This window comes from Oryctolagus cuniculus, chromosome 3 (genome assembly GCF_964237555.1).
Source record: "Oryctolagus cuniculus chromosome 3, mOryCun1.1, whole genome shotgun sequence".
Taxonomy (NCBI): Eukaryota; Metazoa; Chordata; class Mammalia; order Lagomorpha; family Leporidae; genus Oryctolagus; species Oryctolagus cuniculus.
Genome location: NC_091434.1, coordinates 70,045,191 through 70,068,450, shown reverse-complemented (window position 1 = coordinate 70,068,450; position 23,260 = coordinate 70,045,191). Strand labels below are relative to the sequence as shown.

Genomic DNA, 23,260 nt, shown 5'->3' with positions numbered 1-23,260 from the left:
TTTTTTTTTTTAACTTTTTACTACAAATTCACATTTTCTGGTTCTGCCCAAGGATCAAAAACTTTAATATTGAAAACTATTATCTGGGGGCTGGTGCTGCGGCATAGCAGGTAAAGCCACAATCTTCGGTGCCAGTATCCCATATGGGCGCCGGTCTGAGTCCTGGCTGCTGCACTTCCGATCCAGCTCTCTGTTGTGGCCTGGGAAATCAAGAAGATGGCCCAAGTCCTTGGGCCCCTGCACCCACGTGTAAGAAACAGAAGTGGCTTTAGATGGGTACAGTTCTGGCTTCTGTGGCCATCCAAGGAGTCAAACAGCAGATGTAAGACCTCTCTCTCTGCAGAAAGCTGAATTGGAAAAAGAATAGTCGGGACTCAAACCAGTGCTCATACAGGATTCTGAGTGCACACAGTGGCTTAATGCACTACGCCACAATGCCAGCTGCTTCTATTATTTAATAATGTGTAATATTAAAAATGGTAGCGCATCTTTGAGAAGAAACTGAGTAAGCACCCAACTAAGATATGTGCTATTTTACAGGTAAACTTAAAGTATGCCAGCTCACAACAAGCCTGAAGGATCTATTTTTACTTCCTTTAAACATACCCTGTGCATCCACAACTCAGTGTCCTAAAGAAATGTAATTGTAAAAACAGTAACTCTTACTCTTAATTCTTTTCAGTAGCTTTCAAATCAAATGACCAAAATAAAATAGTTGCGTCAAGGAAGGACTGGGAATCAATATTTCAAAGTAATTTATCCTGGAAATGTTGACCTTCATTCCCCACCACCACCCCAGATTTATTTTACATATTTGAAAGACACAGTTGCAGAGGGAAGGAAATGCTGATGTTTTGAGAGGACTTTTGTAAGAGTACAATTCAGAACAGTGGTCTCACACTGCACTGTGAGGGGTAACATACCCCTGGTATACACACTCCTACACAGAATCCCTTAAACAAGAAGCCCTCATTATTTCTCTGTGATAGTTTTCAATGTAAATGCTACATCACAGAATAAGCACATTTAAATTTTTAAAGATAATGCCAAATTTCACTTTCAAAGGTAATATCAAACTTACACTACCACTGTACAGCATGTTCTTACATTTTCATTTTTTCCTGAGTTTACAGTGAGAATTTCTAGTATTCCTGTAAGATAGTGATATAACAGTCTAATGATTTATGGGTTATATGTTTATGTATTCTAGTGTTATGCTTTGTTCTAAATCCTAAAATGATACATATCAGGTTATAATTCGCACAAATGAGAGCTTTGGGGGCTCAAAAGAGAGAGTTTTGTGTGAGGAGCTGGTGGGAAGTCCTGAAACCCAAAAGTTTGAAAACTGTTTTTCAAACTTGATAGGTTGTGTAACATTAGGAAGTGTGAGCAGCAGAGACACATGAGATGGATGTGCTGGACAAAGAGTAGCAATTTGCTGAGGAGCTGGGTAGACAGTGGTGCTAAATTTACACATTAGGGGCTGGCACTTGTGCAGCAAGCTAAGCCACTGCCTGGATATCAGCATTCCATATCCGAGTGCCCGTTCACATTCTGGCTGCTCTGCTTCTGATCCAGCTTCCTGCTAAAATTCCTGAGAAGGCAACAGAAGATGGCTCAAGTACTTGGGCCCCTGCCACCCATATGGGAGACCAAGATGGAGCTCTGAGCTCCTAGCTTTGGCCTGACTCAGCCTGATCTTTGCGCTACCTGGGGAGTGAACCAGCAAATGGGAAGATCTATTTTTTTTCTTTCTTTCTTTCTCTAATGCCACCTTTCAAATAAAAATCAACACCCCCCTCTTTTTTTTAAGAATTATTTATTTGAAAGAGTTACAGGGAAGGAGAAGGAGAAGCTGAGGCAGAGAGACAGAGAACTTCTATCCACTGGCTCACTCCCCAGATGGCCACAACAGCTGCAGCTTTCCCAGAATGAACCCAGGAGCTTCTTCCAGGTCTCCCACGTGGGTGCAGGGACCAAGACTTCGGCCATCCTCCACTGCCTTCCCAGGTGCATTAGCAGGGAGTTGGATCAAAAGTGAAGCAACCAGGACTCAAACCAGCACCACCCAAATGGGATGCTAGCACCACAGGCAGTGGCTTTACCCGCTATGACACAGTGCCAGCTTCTCAATTTTTTTAAAAAAATTTATTCATTCAACAAATATTTACTGGCACCTACTATGGATAAGTACAACATGTGCTTCTACTTTTTAAAAACTATGTCTTCATTTTGGATTCACGTTTCTCTTCCAATCTTGTTTTCATCAATAAGCTTATGGCTTTCTTGCTCTAAAATCAACCAACAAACTCTATCAAATGCAATTAATATTTATTTTACATATTTGAGAAAGAGAGATATACAGACACACAGAGGCAGATCTCTCACATATTCTGCTTCACCTCTCAAATGCCTCCAACAGTCAAGACTGGGCCAGGCTGAAGTCAGGAGGCAGGAACTCAACTCATGCCTCCCACTAAGTGGCAGAGATCCAGCCGCTTGAGCTATCACCTGATACCTCCCAGGGTGCACATTAGCAGGAAGCTAATGATAATTATAACATATTAAACAGGTTTCTCTCTTTAAATAGGGTAAAAAGAGGAAATATGCTATATGCAAGAACTTCCTCTGCTTCCATATATACATAATTTAAGGATACAACTAAAGAAATCCCAAAAGATACTTAAAGTGAAAATAAAGAGTAATGCAAGACCAGTGGACAAAGGGTTTAAGAGCTAATGATACCTCAGGAAGAAACAGAAATAAACAACTTTGGTTCTAGAATTAGGATATATTTCAAACTATTCAATTCTAACTTGATTTATACAGAAATATTATGAGATGAAAATATTAAAGATTAATTGAAGCAAAAAGAGGTTGATACCTATCTCTGCTTTACAAACATTTATGAAGTATACCAGTACTATGTATAAGCACACATGTATGATATAAGTGTACTTTTAAAAGTTCATGGAAAACAAAATTTAAAAATGTTTATTTTGGTGCAAAAAATTTGAAATCTATGCAAATGAGGAGTTTTCAAAACAAGCATGGAAAGTATGAACTATAAAAATACTATACATGGATTTCCAAACGTTTCTGCACTGGGACAGAAGGTTAGCTTAGTGAGACGTTGCTTGGGACACCTGTATTCCTTATTAGAGAGCTTGGGTTCAAACCCTGGCTCTGCTTCAGATTCCAGATTCCTGCTTATGCACCCTGGGAGTCAGGAGATGGTCCAAGTAGCTGGTTCCTGGCCATCCACATGGGAATCATAGATTGAGTTCCAGGCTGCTGGCTTTGGCCTGGTCCAGCCCTGGCTATTACAGGCATTTGGGAGTGAAGCAACAGATGGAAGATATCTATTTGTCTATCTCTGTATCTCTTTCAAATAAGTTTTTTAAAGATTTTTAAAATTTCTGCTCCAAAATAAACTGTATGTTTTAACTCCACTTTTCCAAGAACCTGTTGAAGCACTGTCATACAGATATAATCCTGTTTCACCAACATGAATTACTAAAGATGTAATAAGTATTTATGTACAGTCACAAATATCCAACCTCAGTAAGAAATAAAGCAGAGAATTATATCCTAGGATACCCAAAAGGAGAGGTAGGGAGGAATGATTATGGTAATTATTAATCATTATGAATTCCCAATGAACTAGAAGACACATGATTTATCTCAGCATCTTGGGCTAAGATACAAATAGGGAGCAACTGAACAGAATTTAGATGAAAGTACAGAAAGAAGGTTGTGTTCAGAGATGTAGGGGTCCTCCAGCAAACAGGTGGACTAAGGTAGGTTCTGAAACTTGGAAGACATTCATATTTGGAAAACGCTGGTAATCAGGTAACATGGGCTACTTACTTCTCCGATCATCATAAAATAAATAAAGCAACAGATAAGGCATGCTTCTAAGTCCTTCAGGTATTCTAAATGTCCCCAGCAAACTCTCTTCCCTGAGCCTCCCATAAAATCTCTATCACTCAAACACACTTTCACACTGCTTTCCTTTGAGCTGACAGCTGTGTAAGAGAAAAGGATTTTAGATATGCAAGTTCACTTACCCCTAAAGCAGAGGAAAGAATGTTCCTAGTACCACTTGTGACTAACCCTGCCCACAAAGGGTCTGAATTTCAGATCCTCCCAAAAAAAAAAAAAAAAAAAAAAAAAAGTGTTTGGTTTTGTTTCATCTTTTCTGCTCACTTTCCTCCTCTCCATCGTGGCTGTGTTATATGGCCCTTTCCCTGAGAGCATAACATGTCAAGCTCCAGATCCTGTTTCCTTCTCTTCACAGTCAAGATTCTGCCCAAAGGAGTCAATATTTGCTATTACTATTTTCTCACTTCTCAATCATTCCTTAATCAAGCACAATCTGGCATCCTGTTCGCATTAATCTATTAAAATTAAGCCTAAGTGGCAAATTCTTAGTCACATTTTTACAGTGATTATCTTAACTGACTTCTGTGGCATTTAATTCTATTCACTATTTCCCTTCCTGATCTTTCTCTTGCTTTTCTTCCATATGCCACCTATTTAACAGGCTTTCAGTTTCTCCCCAGCACACCTATCTCATCTATCTAACTTGCACCACATCCACTATCTGGGTGAGTTCATCTACAAAAGCAGTTTTCAAACTTTTGGGTCTCAGGAATCCCCTACAGCTCTTAAAAGCTGTTGAAGACCCAAAAAGCTTTAATTTATATGGATTACAACTATCAATATTTACCATTTTAGGATTTAAAACAAAACATTTGGTAATATGAGAATATCCAACTACACAATGCATAAAGTATCAGTTGTGAGATCATGTGACATACAGCCTCTAGAAATTTTCACTGTAAACTCATGAAAAAATGAGAGTTTAAAGTCCAAATAATGTCTAAGTACTGTTGCAAAAAATCATTCTAATCTCCTGAGTACTTTCAAAGGGACTCCAGAACCCTTAGAAATCCCCAGACCACATTTTCAGATGGGTTTACCTACACTCAAGCCTTTAATTAACACCTATACCAAAAACTCCTAAGTCTTAATCTCTGGCCTAACTTCTTTCCTGAGCTCCAGAAAGTTTTTACTGCCTACAATAACATCTTCACCTATTTATGCCAAAGAATTCAAATTATTACCTCATGGGCCAAATGTGTTCATCTTCCTCCTGTTACCTGGCTCAGTCAAAGGACTAAAGCTGGATTCCTTCGAATAATCCTAGGCTCCTCCTCTGACCTTCTTTACTCGAATTCAAGGTTTAATGACCTATTGACTCTACTTTTTAAATCGAGGAATCTGAGCTACGAATGCAAACCCCTAACTCAGATATCCAGACATAAGAACCCAAATAATTAATTCACACATTAAAGTTTGGGTGGTAAAGTTATCCTAACTCTCAGTGAAATTAGAAAATTTCAGGGAGAAATCAGAGTCCAAAACGGAAACTTCAGAATACCACCATCAGAATCCCTGTTATTTCAAGTTGTTCCTCCTATTATTGAACCTTGGAGGTCTGAGGTTTTGTAAAGAAGGCATATTCTTTAACTAAATGATCTTCCTTGTTCAGGAATCGCCTCCCTCCAGTCCTATCCTCTAAGCTGCTCTCTGTGGGAGGCTTTTACAACTCCACTTGGCTTCTGTGTCCCCTGTTTCAATGGCTCTCCCATCACCTGAAGTCCAGATTCTTCACCATGAATGAAATATTTAAGGATCCTAACACCTGACTATCTTTCAAACACAAACACTCCCTTACACCAGAAGTCTGGGAACGGGCAGAATAACCTGGACAGCTGGCTATCTGTGAAAGCCTCTCAGATGATCTGAAGTACTGGAAGCTGATAATCACTGCCCTACTGCCTGGACCCTAACTACTAGCCATGCTTCTGTACAAAAGCAAACCTCACTCAAGTCCTTCTCACACTTGGCCCCTTGTCCTCCAGGATGGATCCACAGCCTTTCTGAATAACTGAAGTACTATCTTTTCTTTGAAGAAAGACCTCTGCCTCCTTTCCCTGAGATCAGATGGAATTGGGAAGTTGTTGCTCTTTGTTCCCAGAGTATTTTCTGCTTATTTTGTGAACCAAACAGTTCATAAAGCAGTCTGTCTAAATATCTGTCTGTCCTACTAGGCACTGACCTCATGTGAAGTCAAGAATTGCATCTTGCTCATTTTAATATTGCCTGCACTGCAGTAAATGCTTACTGAAAATATACTTGACTTTTTGAAGCCCAAAGAACAGATTCAGAGTGACATAAAATAAAACTAAACCAATACTCTCCCAACAACCAGATTTTGTTAATAAGATCTTCTTCATTCTACAATTCTTCAATTTAGAAATAAAAGTCAAATCCTTTTTTTTTAAAAGATGTATTTATTTATTTGAAAGAGTTACACAGAGAGGAGAGGCAGAGAGAGAGAGAGAGAGGTCTTTCATCTGCTGGTTCACTCACCAACTGGCCGCAAGAGCCAGAGCTGCGCCGATCCGAAGCCAGGAGCCTCTTTTGGGGCCCCTCATTTGGGTGCAGGAGCCCAAGGATTTGGGCCATCTTCTATTACTTTCCCAAGCCATAGCAGTGAGCTGGATTGGAAGTGGAGCAGCCAGGTCTTGAACGGGCGCCCATATGGAATGCTGGCGCCTCAGGCCAGGGCATTAATGGCTGCACCACAGTGCCGGGCCCTCAAATTCTTTTTTTCTTTTTTTTTTAATTTATTTGACAGGTAGAGTTACAGACATTGAGAGAGAGAGACAGAGAGAAATGTCTTCCTTCCATTGGTTCAATCCCCAGATGGCCAATACGGCCAGCGCTGAGCCAATCCGAAGCCAGGAGCCAGGAGCCTCCTCCTGGTCTCCCACGCAGTTACAGGGGCCGAAGCACTCGGGCCATCCTCCACTGCCTTCCCGGGCCACGGCAGACAGTTGGACTGGAAGAAGAGCAACCAGGACTAGAACCCAGCGCCCATAAGGGATGCCACTGCCTCAGGCAAAGGATTAACCCAGTGAGCTCCAGTGCCGGCCCCAGCACCTCAAATTCTTATATGAAGTAATTCATATACAAAGTGAAACAAAAATTTCAGTTGAAGCAGCTTCAATCAACCTAACAGTAACTAATACACGCTTTTCAGCTTTAACAGTTAAGATAACAGAAGATAACAGGAAACTTGCAGATATCTGAAAAGAGTACCAGGGATAAGGATAAAAAAAAAACAGGAAAAAGGGAGTATTAGTTTACTAAAACCATCACAAACCCTAAGGGGTCAACAGATAATGTCAGGGCTGACACTGTGGCGCAGTAGGTTAATCCTCTGCCTGCAATGCTACCATCTAGGCACCAGTTCTAGTCCCAGCTGCTCCTCTTCTAATCCAGCTCTCTGCTGTGGCCTGGGAAAGCAGTGGAGGATGGCCCAATTGCTTGTGCCCTGCACCCACATGGGAGACCGAGAAGAGACTCCTGGCTCCAGGCTCCTGGCTTCAGATCAGAGCAGCTTTGGCCATTGTGGCCATTTGGGGAGTGAGCCAGTGAAGGGAAGGACTTTTCTCTCTGTCTCTCCCTCTCACTGTCTGTGGCTCTACCTCTCAAATAAATAAATAAATAAATAAAAATCTTTAACTCTCCTCCCCAAAAAAGATAATGTCTAAGTGGTGAGCCAAAATATATTGAATTATGGAAATAAATACCAGGAATAAAAGCTAGAAAAATTGAAGGTGAGCTAAAAAGGTGAATGGTAGAGGACGGCTATTTTAAAAATAAACCTTCTATTATCTTCTGTTCACAAAAACAAAGACTATCATTTTTTAAAAATGTAATGGTGGGGCTGGCACTGTGGCATAGCAGGTAAGGCCGCCGCCTGCAGCACTGGCATCCCATAAGGGCACTGGTTCAAGTCCCAGCTGCTCAACTTCCTATGGCACCTTTTCATACTCAACAACTATACTTAATGATCCATGATTATTTCTATTTTAAATTCTTATAAATAAGGTACCTACTACAGAGAAAAAAAATCTGGGAATCACTTTCCACATAAGCAATTTCCTAAATGTAAAAACAGATACTCCCTCACAAAAACAGAAATAAAATAATTAAAGTGGTTTATGTTACTGTTAAGGAAAAATAGTCACTTCCAAAATATAAATAATTTGCCAAAATCTCAGATACAGAACAAAGAACAGGGGCCAGTGCTGTGGCGCAGAGCATTAACGCCCTGGCCTGAAGCACTAGTATCCCATATGGGTGCTGGTTCAAGTCCTAGCTGCTCTGCTTCCAATCCAGCTCTCTGCTATGACCTGGGAAAGCAGTAGAAGATGGCCCAAGTCCTTGGGCCCCTGCACCCGCATGGGAAACCTGGAAGAAGCTCCTGGCTCCTAGCTTCAGAATGGCACAGCTCCAGCCGTTGTGGCCAACTGAGGAGTGAGCCATTGGATGAAAGACCTCTCTCTCTGACTCTCCGCCTCTCCTCTCTCTGTGTAACTCTGACTTTCAAATAAATAAATAAATCTTAAAAAAAAAAAAAAAAGAACAAAGAGCAAAAGACAAAAGATTTTTTTTAGCATTTTCTCTTGCTGTCCAAATGTCAACTCATCTGTATGTATGTGCAATGTTCACCCAAATTATGTTTCACTGCAAATGCCACTATGGACTTGGGGTGGGGACGACCAACATTCTAACTAAAAATACAGCTAAAAGTGATCCTTGGGATTTTTAAAAGGAAGTGAAATTTTCTTATACATCAATTCCTCTGAAAGAATCCAAACACTAAATCCAATTGGGGGATATGGGTATTCATAAAGAATATAGAAAAATGTAACTGGTGCATGTGATATAACCTTTACTGTTTTGCTATTTTTTAAAAAAAAAATCTAACAAAAATATCACATTTTATTAACATAGAAAAACACCTGAAATCAGTTTACTGCCCTTGTAACATATATGCTTTTATGCAGCACAAAAGGGTGCCACGTAAAATTAGTAAATATACTCAATTCTATAAAAACATCAAGAATTGTTTCAAAGTCCAGGAAATTTAAAGTGAAACATCCTTGATGATCATTTTTGAAAAACTACACTTTGACTAAAATTAACCTTAAAATTTTTTAAGGACTTAGCATAAGTGTGTTAATTTAGGGGGGAAAAAACCTAAACTGCGATAATCTGGTGCTACAAGGGCTACTACTGCTTAGCTTACCTCAAGGGAACCTACTGCAGATAAAGTCCCGTCACTTGCACAGTTCTTTCAGCTGCCTGCCAGTTGTCTCTGTGGAAGGGAAAGCCTGATGAGTGAGAACCCTAGGCCACACTCCTTTGAAGTATCAGGGAGCCTGCAGAGAACTGCACAAAACTGTCCACTAGAGAGTCCTAGATGCTTTCAATAATACAGAGCTAAAAAGATGCCACCTTTTACATTCCCTTTTCACTGAACACTGAAACCAAATGCCTATGGGTTCCTGAGTGCTAATGACCTGGTGGTATTATAAAGGTGAAATAGCTACACTAACCCAAATAATAAAAGACATTTAAAATGCATCACATGGAAGCACGTTAATACTTACAGGGAAAATACACACATACACATACACACAAATGTTAGTGCATAACTATATAACCTGAGGACAGAAAAGGATATTTCCACAGAAAGTGAAGTTAGAGCACCAAACAAATGCTAAAGCCCAAAGAAAATCCTGGACACCCACTTTTTTTAAAAGATGCCCTCGAGTGTTTATAATGTTCAAAATGAACTATACCATGGATCCAAACACTGATTTACAAATCCCATGTATTTTCTTGGTAAGGTGAGTGAGAGAGAACTCTTCAGATTTTTAAAAATATGCAAAGTGAATATCCGAAGCACGACTCCATGAGAAATACTAATCTGGATCTCAGAAGTACACAGACCCTTACCCAGAATAAAACTAAGAGGGTACTATAATAAGAAATAAGACATGGTGAAACCCAGTGTATTTCAAAACCACCTTATCATTAATCACATAAAACTATGAACAATCAGTAATGGTCTTCTATTAAGAACATCTACGTATCACTAAAATACAAGTTCAGCTATATAACCAAGAAACTATACTTTAATGCCAAATAATGTCTTCAATTTGAATGATGTTCTTCATAAAGCAGAACAAAACACTCCTACAAAAAACTTAAAAGCATTACCTTTTAGCACATGTACTGATGAAGAAAAACTTTCTATTTAATTAAGGTAATTTTCATTTTTACTTTATTAGCATCATAATTAAAATGAAATTACTTACCTCTGATTCTTTGTCACTTAAAGATCCCAAGCTTCCAAAACTGTGATTAGAGCTTTCATTATTTGTTGAGGCCTGTTGGAAATTTTTTTGAAAAGGTAAAAATTAGGAGTAATTTTAAATAAACATATTACAAAGCATATAATCCTCATAAATGTAAACAAAGTATGATCCCTTCCAGCAAGGGAGTAAATTAAAGTGAAACTAAAAAATACTAAATTCTTAAAGACATAGTATATTCACTAATTTTTTAGAACATCAGTTCAAAAGCAAAGGAATCAGAGTACAGTCAGAATAAGACCCCTAACATTACTAACCAATACAAAGAACAATGCTTCTTCTTATTGGTCTCAAAGTAGTATTTCTCCTCTTTAGTTTTCCTCTGCATTGATCAAAATCCAATCACATCTCACACACACTCCTCCACCTTTTCTTTAAATTAACAAAATGGGCTGGCCCCGCGGCTCAATAGGCTAATCCTCCGCCTTGCGGCACCAGCACACGGGGTTCTAGTCCCGGTTGGGGTGCTGGATTCTGTCCCGGTTGCCCCTCTTCCAGGCCAGCTCTCTGCTGTGGCCAGGGAGTGCAGTGGAGGATGGCCCAAGTGCTTGGGCCCTGCACCCCATGAGAGACCAGGAGAAGTACCTGGCTCCTGGCTTCGGATCAGCTCGGTGCGCCGGCCACAGAGCGCCGGCTGCAGCGGCCAATGGAGGGTGAACCAACAGTAAAGGAAGACCTTTCTCTCCATCTCTCTCTCTCACTGTCCACTGTGCCTGTCAAAACACACACACACACACACACACACACACAACACAAATTAACAAAATGTCCTTGTGTGTCACTGTTGCTATTGTGACTAAATGTTTTGCTCAAGAATCTCTTTATTTTCTAGACATTATTTTTCCATCATGACAGACAAAAATGAATTATCACTCTGTATGAAGATGTCTTTTTTATGCAATGTTTCTAAAGTGCACTGGATCAATGTCTTCTAGGAATGTTTAGACCAGAGGCTGACAGGCTAAGGCATATATGCCAAAGATGACGCATGAACTAACTTCATGTATAGGCAGGATAGCTGATATCCTCATGTTTCCCTTCCATTTGTAAGAGTAGCTGCTAATCCTATAATCAACAGGTTATAAGTTGGTCTATAATTATCTTTAGATAAATTTCCAAAGTGACAACTGTGAGCTACTGCTTACATGTCCAGTACTAATGGACACTGTAGACTGTTTTCAACTTGTACTGGCCCTTGGAACTAATTAAATTACAAATAGCACTTAAAGGAACATATAATCTAATTAGGACAAGATTAATCAAATTAAATAACACCACCAATAATAATTAAGTGACATATTACAAACATTCTTGGGGGAGCCCGCATTGTGGCACAGCAGGTTAAGTCGCTGCCTGCAACACAGGCATCCCATACAAGCGCCAGTTCAAGTCCTGGATGCTCTACTTCCAATCCAGCTCCCTGGTAATGGCCGCTGCACCCATGTGGGAGACCTGTAAGAAGCTCCTGGCTCCTGGCTCCAACCTATCCCAGCCCTAGCTGTTGTGGCCATTTGGGAAGTGAGCCAGTGGGTAGAAGACAACTCTCCCTCCTCTCCCATGTCTCTTTAGCGCTGCCTCTCAAAAAAAATAAATAAAAAATAATAATAATAATAATAAAAAATCCGAAGAGGGGAGGGGATAGGAGGGGAGGGGAAGGAGCCCAATTTTTTGAGAACCTATAAATCCCCATGAGAAAAAAGTGAAAAACTAAATGGTGAACCAAAAAACCCAGACAACGTTTACAACAAAACTGGATGACAAGAATCCCATGAGTCCTTTCCAATTAGCAGGTGGGAACAAATCATCAACAACCACAAGACCTGTATGCCATCACTATCTGTTGGGGAGAAACAGAAAGAAACAGGATGTCTGACAGAACTGATGAGAGACTCCCAAAAGAGAAAAAAGGATTCATCAAACGCACAGGACCTATAATTGGATGAGTGCAGGACCCATAACTGGAAAGATTCTGCACTAGCGGTGACCACATGGCTAAGTCTCTGAGAGTCTTAACATGCTGGACGAGACCATCTTTATGAACTCCTGAAACTAGCCTTTCCATGATATGGAGGCAAAATGAGTATCAATTACAGGGTATGGAATAAAAATTCACCACAATATGTACAATGATGATGAAGAAAAATGTCCAGAAGAAAAATGGGGAAGGGAACAGAGAGCCTAAAAATCCCAGAGAGCAAGCACCACAGTTTTGAAGTGTCCAAAAACAAAAGAGCTGCGTGAGAAACAAAGCCCTCCCAAACCACTTACTTAGGGTCCAGGAAACTCAATTTCACATACAAGTAAGCAACAGAAAATGATGTAGGTCAATCCCATAAAGTTATTAGAAGAAAAATGTAAGGTACAGAATATCATCTTGATGATAAAAGCCTACCAAGAACATATATTCACAAAATGAATGAAAATTGTAACCTACTATTTCAAAATGAGCTAAAAGACATTACAAAAATGATTCAAGACATGAAAAAACAACCTAAGTTGGATATCAAGAAACTCAGAAATAAGGTAACAGAACTCAGGAAATTAATGAAGAACAAATCTGAATGAACCTAAGAGCAAATATATACAGCAGATGATGCTTTAAAAGAACTAGAAGGTAAAAAGAAGGAACATTTTTGAAATTAAAAAAAAGATAAAAAGGATTTCAAGGAAAGCAGGTAACAAAGTACAAAGAAGATTTGATACTCAGATAACACAAGTCTGATTCAAAGAAGTCCCTGAAAAAAACTTTAATTTGAAACTGCTGACTGAAAGAGTACACCCCACACCTAAGAAAATCAACCCAAAAGGCTGACATTAAATTTTTCAAAGGTAACACTTTATGATAGAAGAAAACGGAGGAGGTTATTTAAGACATTCAAGAAAAGAGAACATAAAAATATTTTATATTTAGTAAAATTGACTTTTAACACATAGAAAACACAAATACTGTTCCAAAATGCAAAAACTCAGAAAATAGTGCTTCCACAAGCCCTTCATAAAGAACCAAATGTAAACAAGTTTAAGACAACCAAAATGAATAGTCTTATCAGTCTAAAATTAAAAAGTAAACAATATTATTTGTTGGTAAGAATTAAATAATCATAGGATATCTTAATTCCATCACCTATTTTATGTCCTTAAGAACCAAATTGTCGGCCGGCGCCGCGGCTCACTAGGCTAATCCTCTGCCTTGTGGCGCCGGCACACCGAGTTCTAGTCCCGGTCGGGGCGCCGGATTCTGTCCCGGTTGCCCCTCTTCCAGGCCAGCTCTCTGCTGTGGCCAGGGAGTGCAGTGGAGGATGGCCCAAGTCCTTGGGCCCTGCACCCCATGGGAGACCAGGAGAAGTACCTGGCTCCTGCCATCGGATCAGCACGGTGCGCTGGCCGCAGCACGCCGGCCGCGGCGGCCATTGGAGGGTGAACCAACAGCAAAAGGAAGACCTTTCTCTCTGTCTCTCTCTCTCACTGTCCACTCTGCCTGTCCAAAAAAAAAAAAAAAAAAAAAAGAAAGAAAAAAAGAAAAAAGAAAGAAAGAAAGATAGATAGATCCCACAATTTTAAGTACAGAAGAGGGAAGATGCAGGCGTAAATAAAAACCTTATAGTACTGAGCTGAATTGGAAGTATCAATATAAATTCATGAGACATTTTAAAACAAAATGTGGGGGCCGGGTTCTAGTCCCAGTTGCTCCTCTTCCAGTCCAGCTTTCTGCTGTGGCCCAGGGATGCAGGAGGATGGCCCAAGAGCTTGGGTGCCTGCACCCACATAGGAGACCAGGAGGAAGCACCTGGCTCCTGGCATCAGATCGGCGCAGTGCCGACGTAGCGGCCATTTGGGGGGTGAACCAATGGAAGGAAAACCTTTCTGTCTGTCTCTCTCTCTCACTGTCTAACTCTATCTGTCAAATAAATAAATAAATAAAAACACAAACAAAATGTGTGTGTGTGTGTACTGTACTATAAATAATAACAAAATACCTTCGGCAGATCAACATTTCTACAAATAAGTATAAATTCTCGGGAAAATAAATTTTTTTAGAGGTTTAAGTTAACACAACAGCTGGAAAGTAAAGAATCACAATTCCCAAAGTGGTTGCTCACTGATCTACCCAACAGCAGACTCAAAGCAATGCAGTTAAGGCTAAGCAACTGAATGGAGATGTCAGCTGCTGCTCTCTGTGCAGACACATAGTTGCGATTTCAGCCCAGCCAACTTAGCTGTCTAGAAATACAAACAAAAACAAACACAGAAAACCAATACTCTCCAGAGGCAGTGCTCTGACCTAATAGTTTCCTAATCTGTGGTAATTAATGGAGTACCAAAAATGTAATGCATAGGAGTTAAATGGACATTTTGAGATTCAATGATTGTTTACAGCCCTTGTCTCTACTGTGGAGGGACAGTGTTTTTTCCTTCTATTTACTGATCTCTACTTAGTGTAGGTTTAATCTTATGAGTATAAAATAAACAGAGTAGGTCACTGTAAAATTGAGAGAGGAAATAAGAGAGGAAGGAGAAGGAAGGGTGCGAGAGAAGGTAGCATGGGAACTATCTCCATGTTTCTAAACATGAAATGTTTGAGATTTGTATGAAATACATGAAATTTCTATACCTTAAATAAAAGAGAACACTAATTGGGGTGATCAGTTCCTAGCTCTGGCATCTTATTCCAGCTTCCTGTTGGTGTAGATCCTGGGAAGTAGTGATGATGGTGCTTGTGGTTGGGTTCCTGCCACTCACATAGGGTACCCAGATTGAGTTCTCAGTTCCCAGTTTAAGTCTCCCAGCCACTTCAGGCATTTGCCAAGTGGGCCAGTGGATGGGAACTTGCTCTCTAACTTATTTTGTTTCTCTCTCCCTCTCAAAAAACATCAACACTCCCCAGAACAATACACCAAATCCTAGAATCATTATAATGCACTGTTCACAGTGTTCAGGATAGAATACCTTTTTTTAAAAAAAATTATTTATTTATTTGGAAGTCAGAGTTACAGAGAGAGAAGGAGAGGCAAAGAGAAAGAGAGAGAGAGACACACAGACAGACAGACAGACATAGAGACAGGGAGATCTTCATCCGCTGGTTCACTCCCCAATCAGCTGCAACAGCTGGAGCTGCGCCGATCCCAAGCCAGGAGCTTCTTCTGGATCTTCCACACGGGTGCAAGGGCCCAAGGTCTTGGGCCATCTTCTGCTTTCACAGGCCATAGTAGAGAGCTGGATCGGAAGTGGAGCAACCGGGACTCAAACCAGTGCCTATATGGGATGCCAGCACTGCAGGCGATGGCCTCACCCACTATGCCACAGCGCCAGCACCTAATACCAACTTTCTTAACATATGAAGAACCAAGACAATATGACCCACATTCAGGAGAAGACAATCAATAGAAGCCAACCATAAAGTAACACAAATACTGGTATTAGCAGATAAAGATCTTAAAGCAGCTTTTACAAGAATGTTCAAAATGAGAAAGGAAAACATGCTAGCAATAAATGGACAAATTGGAAATTTCAGCAGAGAAACAAAAACTGAAAAAAAGAGGTGTAAATTCTAGAAATGGAATTTTCATTTCTACAATTTAAGTAAGTATATGGGCTTAAGGGCAAAAGGGAGAAACAAAGTAATAAAGACTGTCAAAATAAATTATTCAAACTAAAGAACAGAGAGAAAACATTGGAAAATAGTATCTGACGGACACTATTAAGCAGTGTAACATACATCTACATGGAACCACAGGAAGAGAGAAAAAGGAGAAGAAAAGAAAAACTCCAAAATTTTTTTAAGGACACATATTTACAGATTGAAGAGCTCCAATGATTCTTCTAAGCAGGATAAGCACAAAGAAAACCACAATGAGATACATCATAGTCAAACTGCTGAAAAACCACATATAAAGGAAAAGGAAATCTTTTTTTTTTTTTTTTTTTTTGGACAGGCAGAGTGGACAGTGAGAGAGAGAGACAGAGAGAAAGGTCTTCCTTTTGCTGTTGGTTCACCCTCCAATGGCCGCCGCGGCCAGCGCACTGTGGCCAGTGCACCACACTGATCCGATGGCAGGAGCCAGGTACTTATCCTGGTCTCCCATGGAGTGCAGGGCCCAAGTACTTGGGCCATCCTCCACTGCACTTCCCTGGCCACAGCAGAGAGCTGGCCTGGAAGAGGGGCAACCGGGACAGAATCCAGCACCCCGACCGGGACTAGAACCCGGTGCGCCGGCGCCGCAAGGTGGAGGATTAGCCTAGTAAGCCGCGGTGCTGGCCGGAAAAGGAAATCTTAAAAGCATACATGACAACAAACTAGTCATCAAAACTATCTTGTCTGGAAATGGTGAGCCAGAAAAATCTGGGACAGAGGCACAGTTAAGGAAATAGGGAGTTAAGTGTAAGTCTACACACTAAACAAGGAGATACTAAGCCTCCTTCCTGTGCTCAGTTCTATCAAATAAGCAGCCACCCGTGTAACCCTACAGTGAGAGATCATAAAATTTGTCTCTGGGAAAAAGAGAACACCTCAAGGGACAAGACTTAGAGATACCAAGAGAATCTTTTGAGAAATGACCTACTTAGGCTGTCTTGTGCAAAATCAATCCATCAGTCAGTCCTGCCAATTCAACACAAAGCTTCTTAACAAGTGTGTAAGTACCTAATGCATAGACATGAACACAGCCCAACATATGCTATACATCTGAAGAATAACAAAAAGAAAGAAGAACTGATTGGAAATGAGAGTCAATTCAGGCACCAAGAAAAACACTTCACACAAAAACCATTTAAGAGTACCATCAAAAACTCAACTAGAAATTAAAAATATGATAATTGAAATGGGAAGGATAAAAAAAAGGGACCAAAGAAAAGTTGAGAAAATCTTTTTAAAATGGCAAAAAAAAAAAAAAAAAAAAAAAAAAAGAGAGAGAGAGAGAGAGAGAGAGAGACTCAAAAATTGGAAGAAGAAAACCAGAGCTCAGTGCTAGAGGTCTTGGTCTAAATAAGAACAGTTCCAGGAAAAAAAAAATTTTAAATAAAAGATTTTAAATTACCTAAACCAATAATTCAAGAAATCTTTCCAGAATAAGAAAGCATGACCTTCTGGAGTGGAAGGACAGACTTAAAAAATAAAGAAAAAAGATGTATTTATTGGAAAGACAAAGAGAGAAAGAGAGAAAGGGAGAGCGGTATCTTCTACCAGCTGGTTCACTCTCCAATTCTGCAACAGCCAGGGCTAAGTTAGGCTGAAGCCAGTAGCCTGGAATTCCATCATCTCCCATGTAGGTGGCAAGGACTCAGGTAACTGAGCCATCTACTGCCATCCACTGTCTTCTCTTAGCAGGAAGCTGGGATAGAAATAGAGTAGCCAAGACTCAAGGTGTCCCAAGAGGTGCCTTAACCCACTGTGCCACTGTCTTTCTGTCCCAGAGGACACTCTTTTTGAACAAAGCACATTAGTTCTAAGATCTATGGAAGACCACACTAACACAAATCATAACAAAAAAATTTTAAAGTTTATGTTTTATTTATTTGAGAGGCAGAGTCATAGGAGAGAGGGAGAGACAGAGAGAGTAATCTTCCATCCACTGGTTCACTACCCAAGTAGATGCAATGGCCAGGGCTGAGCCAGGCCAAAGTTGGGAGCTAGAGTTTCATCCAGGTATCCCACGTGGGTGGCAGGGGCTCAAACACTTCAGCCATCTTCTGCTACTTTTCCCAGGCCATTAGCAGGAAGCTACATCAGAAATGGAGCAGCCAGGACATGAACCAGCACCCATATGGGATGCTGGCATCACAGGAAATGGCTTGACTTGCTTCATCACAATGCTGGCCCCAAAAGAATTTTTTGTCAATGCTAGAACTGACCACAAGGTCCTTAAAAGCTTCCAAACAACAACAGGTCACTTAAAAAGGATTAGAAATAATACTGGAGTAGTTCAGCACTGACAATGGAAGCTAGAAGTCAATGAAACAAAGCCTTCAAAATTCTGAGAAAATTATTTCCAACCTAAAATTCTACTCCCCAGATAAACAGAAACCAACTAGCTTCTATAAGTGCAGGACATAGGTCTCTGGGGGAGTCTGAAAGGTGAGGGTGCCATTTAGCTTAGCTGATAATATGCCCGTGTCCCAAATGAGAGTACTTGGGTTCAAGTCCAGGCTTTATCTCCTGACTCTAGCCTCCTATTAGGTGTATGCTGAAAGGTAGTGGTGATGGTTCAAGTGGCTGGGATCCTGTTACCCACATGGGAAACCTGTAATGCATTCTTGACTCTGGGCTTTGACAACATCCCAGCCAGGCTGTTGAAAGTATACATGGAGTGAATCAAAAGAGTGCTTCTCTTTCTCTCTAATAAATAAATTAAAATATTTAAAAATAAAGGGAGGAAATAATCTGTATTTTTAAATAATGAGAAGTTCACAGACTTCTGTTAGACAGAATATGGACAATAACACAGAACATGAAATAAGGGAACTATTAACTCTAGGGAAAACAAAAAATTTACACAAGAAGAAAATAATGGAATCTTTTATGGCTCAGTTATGAATAAACTTGAAAACATTAAAATACTGATCTAACCAAAAATGGAAATACTTCATTCTATCAAAAGTAGGATGGGGTCAGGAAAGTGTGGGCACTTCTTTAATGGTATAAGGTTGAATCATCTAAAAGGGCTGACTCCTCATCTTATAGACTAGGCATATTAACTACCTAAAACGCAGAAAGACTAGGAACTATATAATCTTATTTTGAAACACAGAAATAAAGCATATATAACATAATTTTAAGCAGCTACAAGAGGGACAGTCCTGGGAAAATTAAATCCAGAATGAGAAGGAGGGGGCAAGATTCTAACAGCTTTCATTACAGATCTGAGAGAAAAATCTGTCTTTCGAAACTATGAGCACAGATTGTGTAAGCTTTCCTTCTCGAACAGTAGATATTCTTTCCATTTCTGGGTACGAATTGTGGTCTCCCTTTTAACTCCCTTCCTATGTCATTTGTAAGTTACATTTATCAAATGTTTTCCTCTCTGGTTGGTACCTTCTGTGACCCATTTATGAAATCTCTGTCAATCTAAAGTCATGAAGATGATGTATTCTTATTAAGGCTTCGTTGCTTTCCTTTTGCATTTAGATCCATTTACAATTCACTTGGAATAGATTTTTGTTTATTGCTGTAGGAGCCGAGAGTCTATTTATTTATTTTCCCATATGGCTATCCAACTGATCCAGCCCATCTATTATAAAGATGACCTTGCCTCAGCTATTCTTGGTATTTACATTTTGACATAAATTTTGCAGTGTGTTAACTTCCACCTTCTTAAAAACCCTGCTAGAATTTTAATTAGTATTGCACTGAATCTACAAATCAAATATGGAAGAGAGTTACAGGGGGTGGAGTCAGCTTCCATCTCCTGGTTCACACCCTAACCTGCCACAATGACCAGGACTGGGCCAGGCCAAAGCCAAGAGTTTCATCCCAGTGTCCCATAGGCCCATGCAATTGAGCCATCTTCTGCTGCTTTCCCAGGCATATTAGCAGGGAGCTGGATTAGAAGTGGAGTAGCCAGGGTTCGTTACTCTCTTGGAATCCCCTCTCCATGCCACTCCCTGTGGAGGTCTTTGATTCTAATAAATCATTTTAAATCTCCAAAAAAAAAAAGGCCAAAGCCAGCAGCCAGGAGCTTCATCTGGATCTCCCACATGGGTACAGAGGCCCAAAGAGTTGGGTCATCTGCTGCTGCTCTCTTAGGCACATTAGTAAGGAGCTGGATCAGAAGTAGAGCAGCTCAAACCGGCATCCATATGGGATGTCAGCATTGCAGGCTGTAGCTTAACCTGATAAAACACAACACAGCCCCTGCCCCAGCCCCACCCCAAATGGCTTCTTAACCAATAGGCCAAACTCCCTCCCCCAGGTACTCCCAAAAATTATATTCATTTAGAACTTGGCATTTAGCCTAGCTTTTAAGATGGTAGTGTCCTGCATCAGAGTACCTCAGTTCAATTCTCAGATCTGGCTCCTGACAACAGCTTCCTGCTAATCTGACTCTGGGAGGCAGCAGTGATGCTTCCAGTAATTGGATTTCCTATCACCCAACTGGGAAACCTGGATTGAGTTCCTGGCTCCTGGCTTTAGTCCAGGCCTGGCTGTTTCGGGCATCAGAGGAGTAAACCAGCAGATGAAAGCTCTCTTTCTTCCCTTCTCTCTCCCTCTTACCCTTCTTGCCTCCCCCTCCCTCTTGCTCTCTGGCTCACTCCCTGTTTCAAAGGAAAAAAAGTTGAGACTGCAATGTTGTATTTCACCAACAGATGCCCCCACCTAACGAGACATAATCTAGTATAAGAATTCCTTGCTTCCCTAAAAAGCATTAATTGTCTTAAATTTCAAATCTAAATTCAAGTTTTATGATATAAAATACACATTTTCCATTTAGGAGAGTGGCTTAATATTTATTCAAATTTCACAACAGCATCAGTTTCCTTGGAGAATTGTCTAATCCTTGTATTTTTTTGTTGCAACTGCAACTCAATCTGCTCACCTGCTATAGAAATTCTAAGGAGGGTCCTTCTCCCAAATATACCCTCCACCCATGCCCCGTCAAGAAATGAAAGGGACAGATCAATACTAAACTGATAAATTATTTCCCTTAGAACTGTGGATCTCAAGGTAGCGAGGTAAGCACGAAGAGAGGCATGGGAATGTGTTTTTGCTCTTCTTATTTTAAATCTCGTAGAGATATCACAATCAGAAACTGAGCATATCCTTCTGCCTGGGTACCCAGAATTGCCCTGGTTCATGTTCAGGTCTACTTGGTCCAAGCCTCCGAATCATTCTGTGAGCTGTCCAGTATCCTGCCAATAATGTCCATTGTTTGTGTAAGGTAACTAGAGTCAGTTTCTTTTTCTGCAAGTAAAGTCTACTGATTGATGTAAAACCACTTGACAATAGTTTGGCAAAAAATCTAAAATGAACAAAAGAAAGAGAGAACATAATCATGTCTTAAAGACTCCCTATAACCTTTATTTTAAAAAGGGTTACATCAACTATTTTAATTAGAACCAAATTCAGGAAAAATTGTAATAAAATAGGCTAAGTATTGGAGTTTCCATCCATATTACACTGCTATTCTGTTCTTGCTCTCTATTGCTTGTCAATTAATTCTAAATATGAAGGTATTTAGATTTCTGCTTGTAGCTATACAGAGAAGAGAAAAAACTATCATATGCTCCCATCTTCCCCAAATATCTCTTCAGTTCACTGACATAATATCCCAAAATAGCCACTGATTATGCCAGCAGACTGTGTTAGAATCTTACAATTTATTCAATGTGGGTTGAACATACAAGCTGTTAAGATTACTCTCCTACTCCCATAGATGAAATGATCAGAATCAGGACACACAGTTTCGATTTCTAATAGTAAAATAATTTCATCCCACAAAATGGAGTAACTACAGAGTTGATGGAGAACTAGGAGCTGAGACTGCTGAGATGCACCACAATCCTTTTTCCTCAAGGAAATCCAATAATTCAAATGTGATGAAATAAATTCTGTCCAGATAAACACAGAAGTTAGTGGGAGGACAGAGGAGGTGATTAAATCTGGATTTCAGCAAGCAGATAAAACGAAGTGGTCAGACATTCATAAAGTGGTATATGTGATCTGACTCTTGACGTTCAAATAGTGATGGAGTCTGATGAAAAGGACAATGAGGCAAAGTGAATCGAGCATTTAAAAAAGGTGGAAAAAACTATGCTCATTTAGGGAACCGCAAATAGGCACAAAGTAGGAATATGAAGAAAACATGGGAAACTGCATGAAATTATGTTACAAAGGTAGGGCAGGAATCAGAAGCTTCCTGATGCTACATAATTTGAACTTGAAAACTTACATTAAAAACGGCTAAGTGAACTAGATCAGGGGCAGAGAGCGGACCCCACAGAGCCCTGAGCAGTCTAGTAGCTGCCGCCAGCCTGGTTAACATCACACCTCGGGAGGAGCGGCGGCCGGCCCGGGTCACCACACAACAACCCAGCGGTCGGCACCGGTCACCATCACCGCAGGCCAGCAGCTGGCCCAGGGCACCACACTGCAATCCAGCAGTGGGACCCAGTCACCACACTGGGACCCAGTCACCACACCGCAACCCAGCGGTAGGCGCCGGTCATTATTACCGCAGGCCAGCAAACAGCCTAGGTCACCACACCGCAAACCAGTGGTCGGCCCCATCACCACACCGCAACCCAGTGACCGCCCGCAGCCCTCCGCCATTGCCCTCGCAGGGAGTGGTAGCCCAGGTGGCCTCACATTGGTGGCGCCTACTGATGAGGGCAAGAAGGTCCTTGCAATTAAGGTTGGGGGAACCATAAAATGCTTCAATATAATAAACGGACATGGTTTCAACAAGACACTGAGGACATTTGCACACCAGACTACCATAAAGAACAACTCCAGGAAATACCTCCGCAGCGTAGGAGGCAGGAAAGCCGTGGGCTTTGACGTTATCGAAGGAGGAAAAGGTGCGGAGGCAGGCAACAAGACAGGCCTGGGTGGAGCTTCAGGGCACGGCCGTAAACATGCAGCCGACCGGAACCGGAAGGCCCACAATAGTGCGAGTGGGGACAGGAGGAGCGATCAGGCCCAACCACGCTGCTCCTCCCGCAGGCCGAGGTTCCCGCCTCACTGCAAGTGGAAGCCCCATGGGCGTGGACCAAAGTACCCCAACCTCCGGAGCAGGAAGTAAGGGAAGGTGCTGAAGGCCAGCATGCAACAACGTAGCCCCGCGAGACTATGCTTCGAGGGTAGAGACCACCATTCCGCAGGGGTCCTCCTCGCCAAAGGAAAGGTAGCCTTGGCATAACGAGTAAAAGCCGCCACCTGCAGTGCAGGCATCCCAGATGGGTGCCGGTCCCAGTCCTGGCTGCTCCACTTCAGACCCAGCTCTCTGCTATGGTCTGGGAAAGCA

The 23,260-nt window shown here is 41.0% G+C and overlaps 1 protein-coding gene across 3 annotated transcripts in view; it reads right to left on the bottom strand.

Moving 5' to 3' along the window:
* Positions 1-23,260, bottom strand: part of TLK1 (tousled like kinase 1) — a 151,846-nt gene that overhangs the window by 73,223 nt on the left and 55,363 nt on the right. For 2 of the 3 annotated variants that reach the window (XM_002712279.5, XM_070070706.1), the window contains exon 3: positions 10,248-10,319. In XM_002712279.5, coding sequence (XP_002712325.1) covers positions 10,248-10,319 — 72 coding nt within the window. Of the gene's footprint in view, positions 1-9,172; positions 9,240-10,247; positions 10,320-23,260 lie in introns of those variants that run through there. The other variant, XM_070070707.1, reaches the window with a different exon arrangement.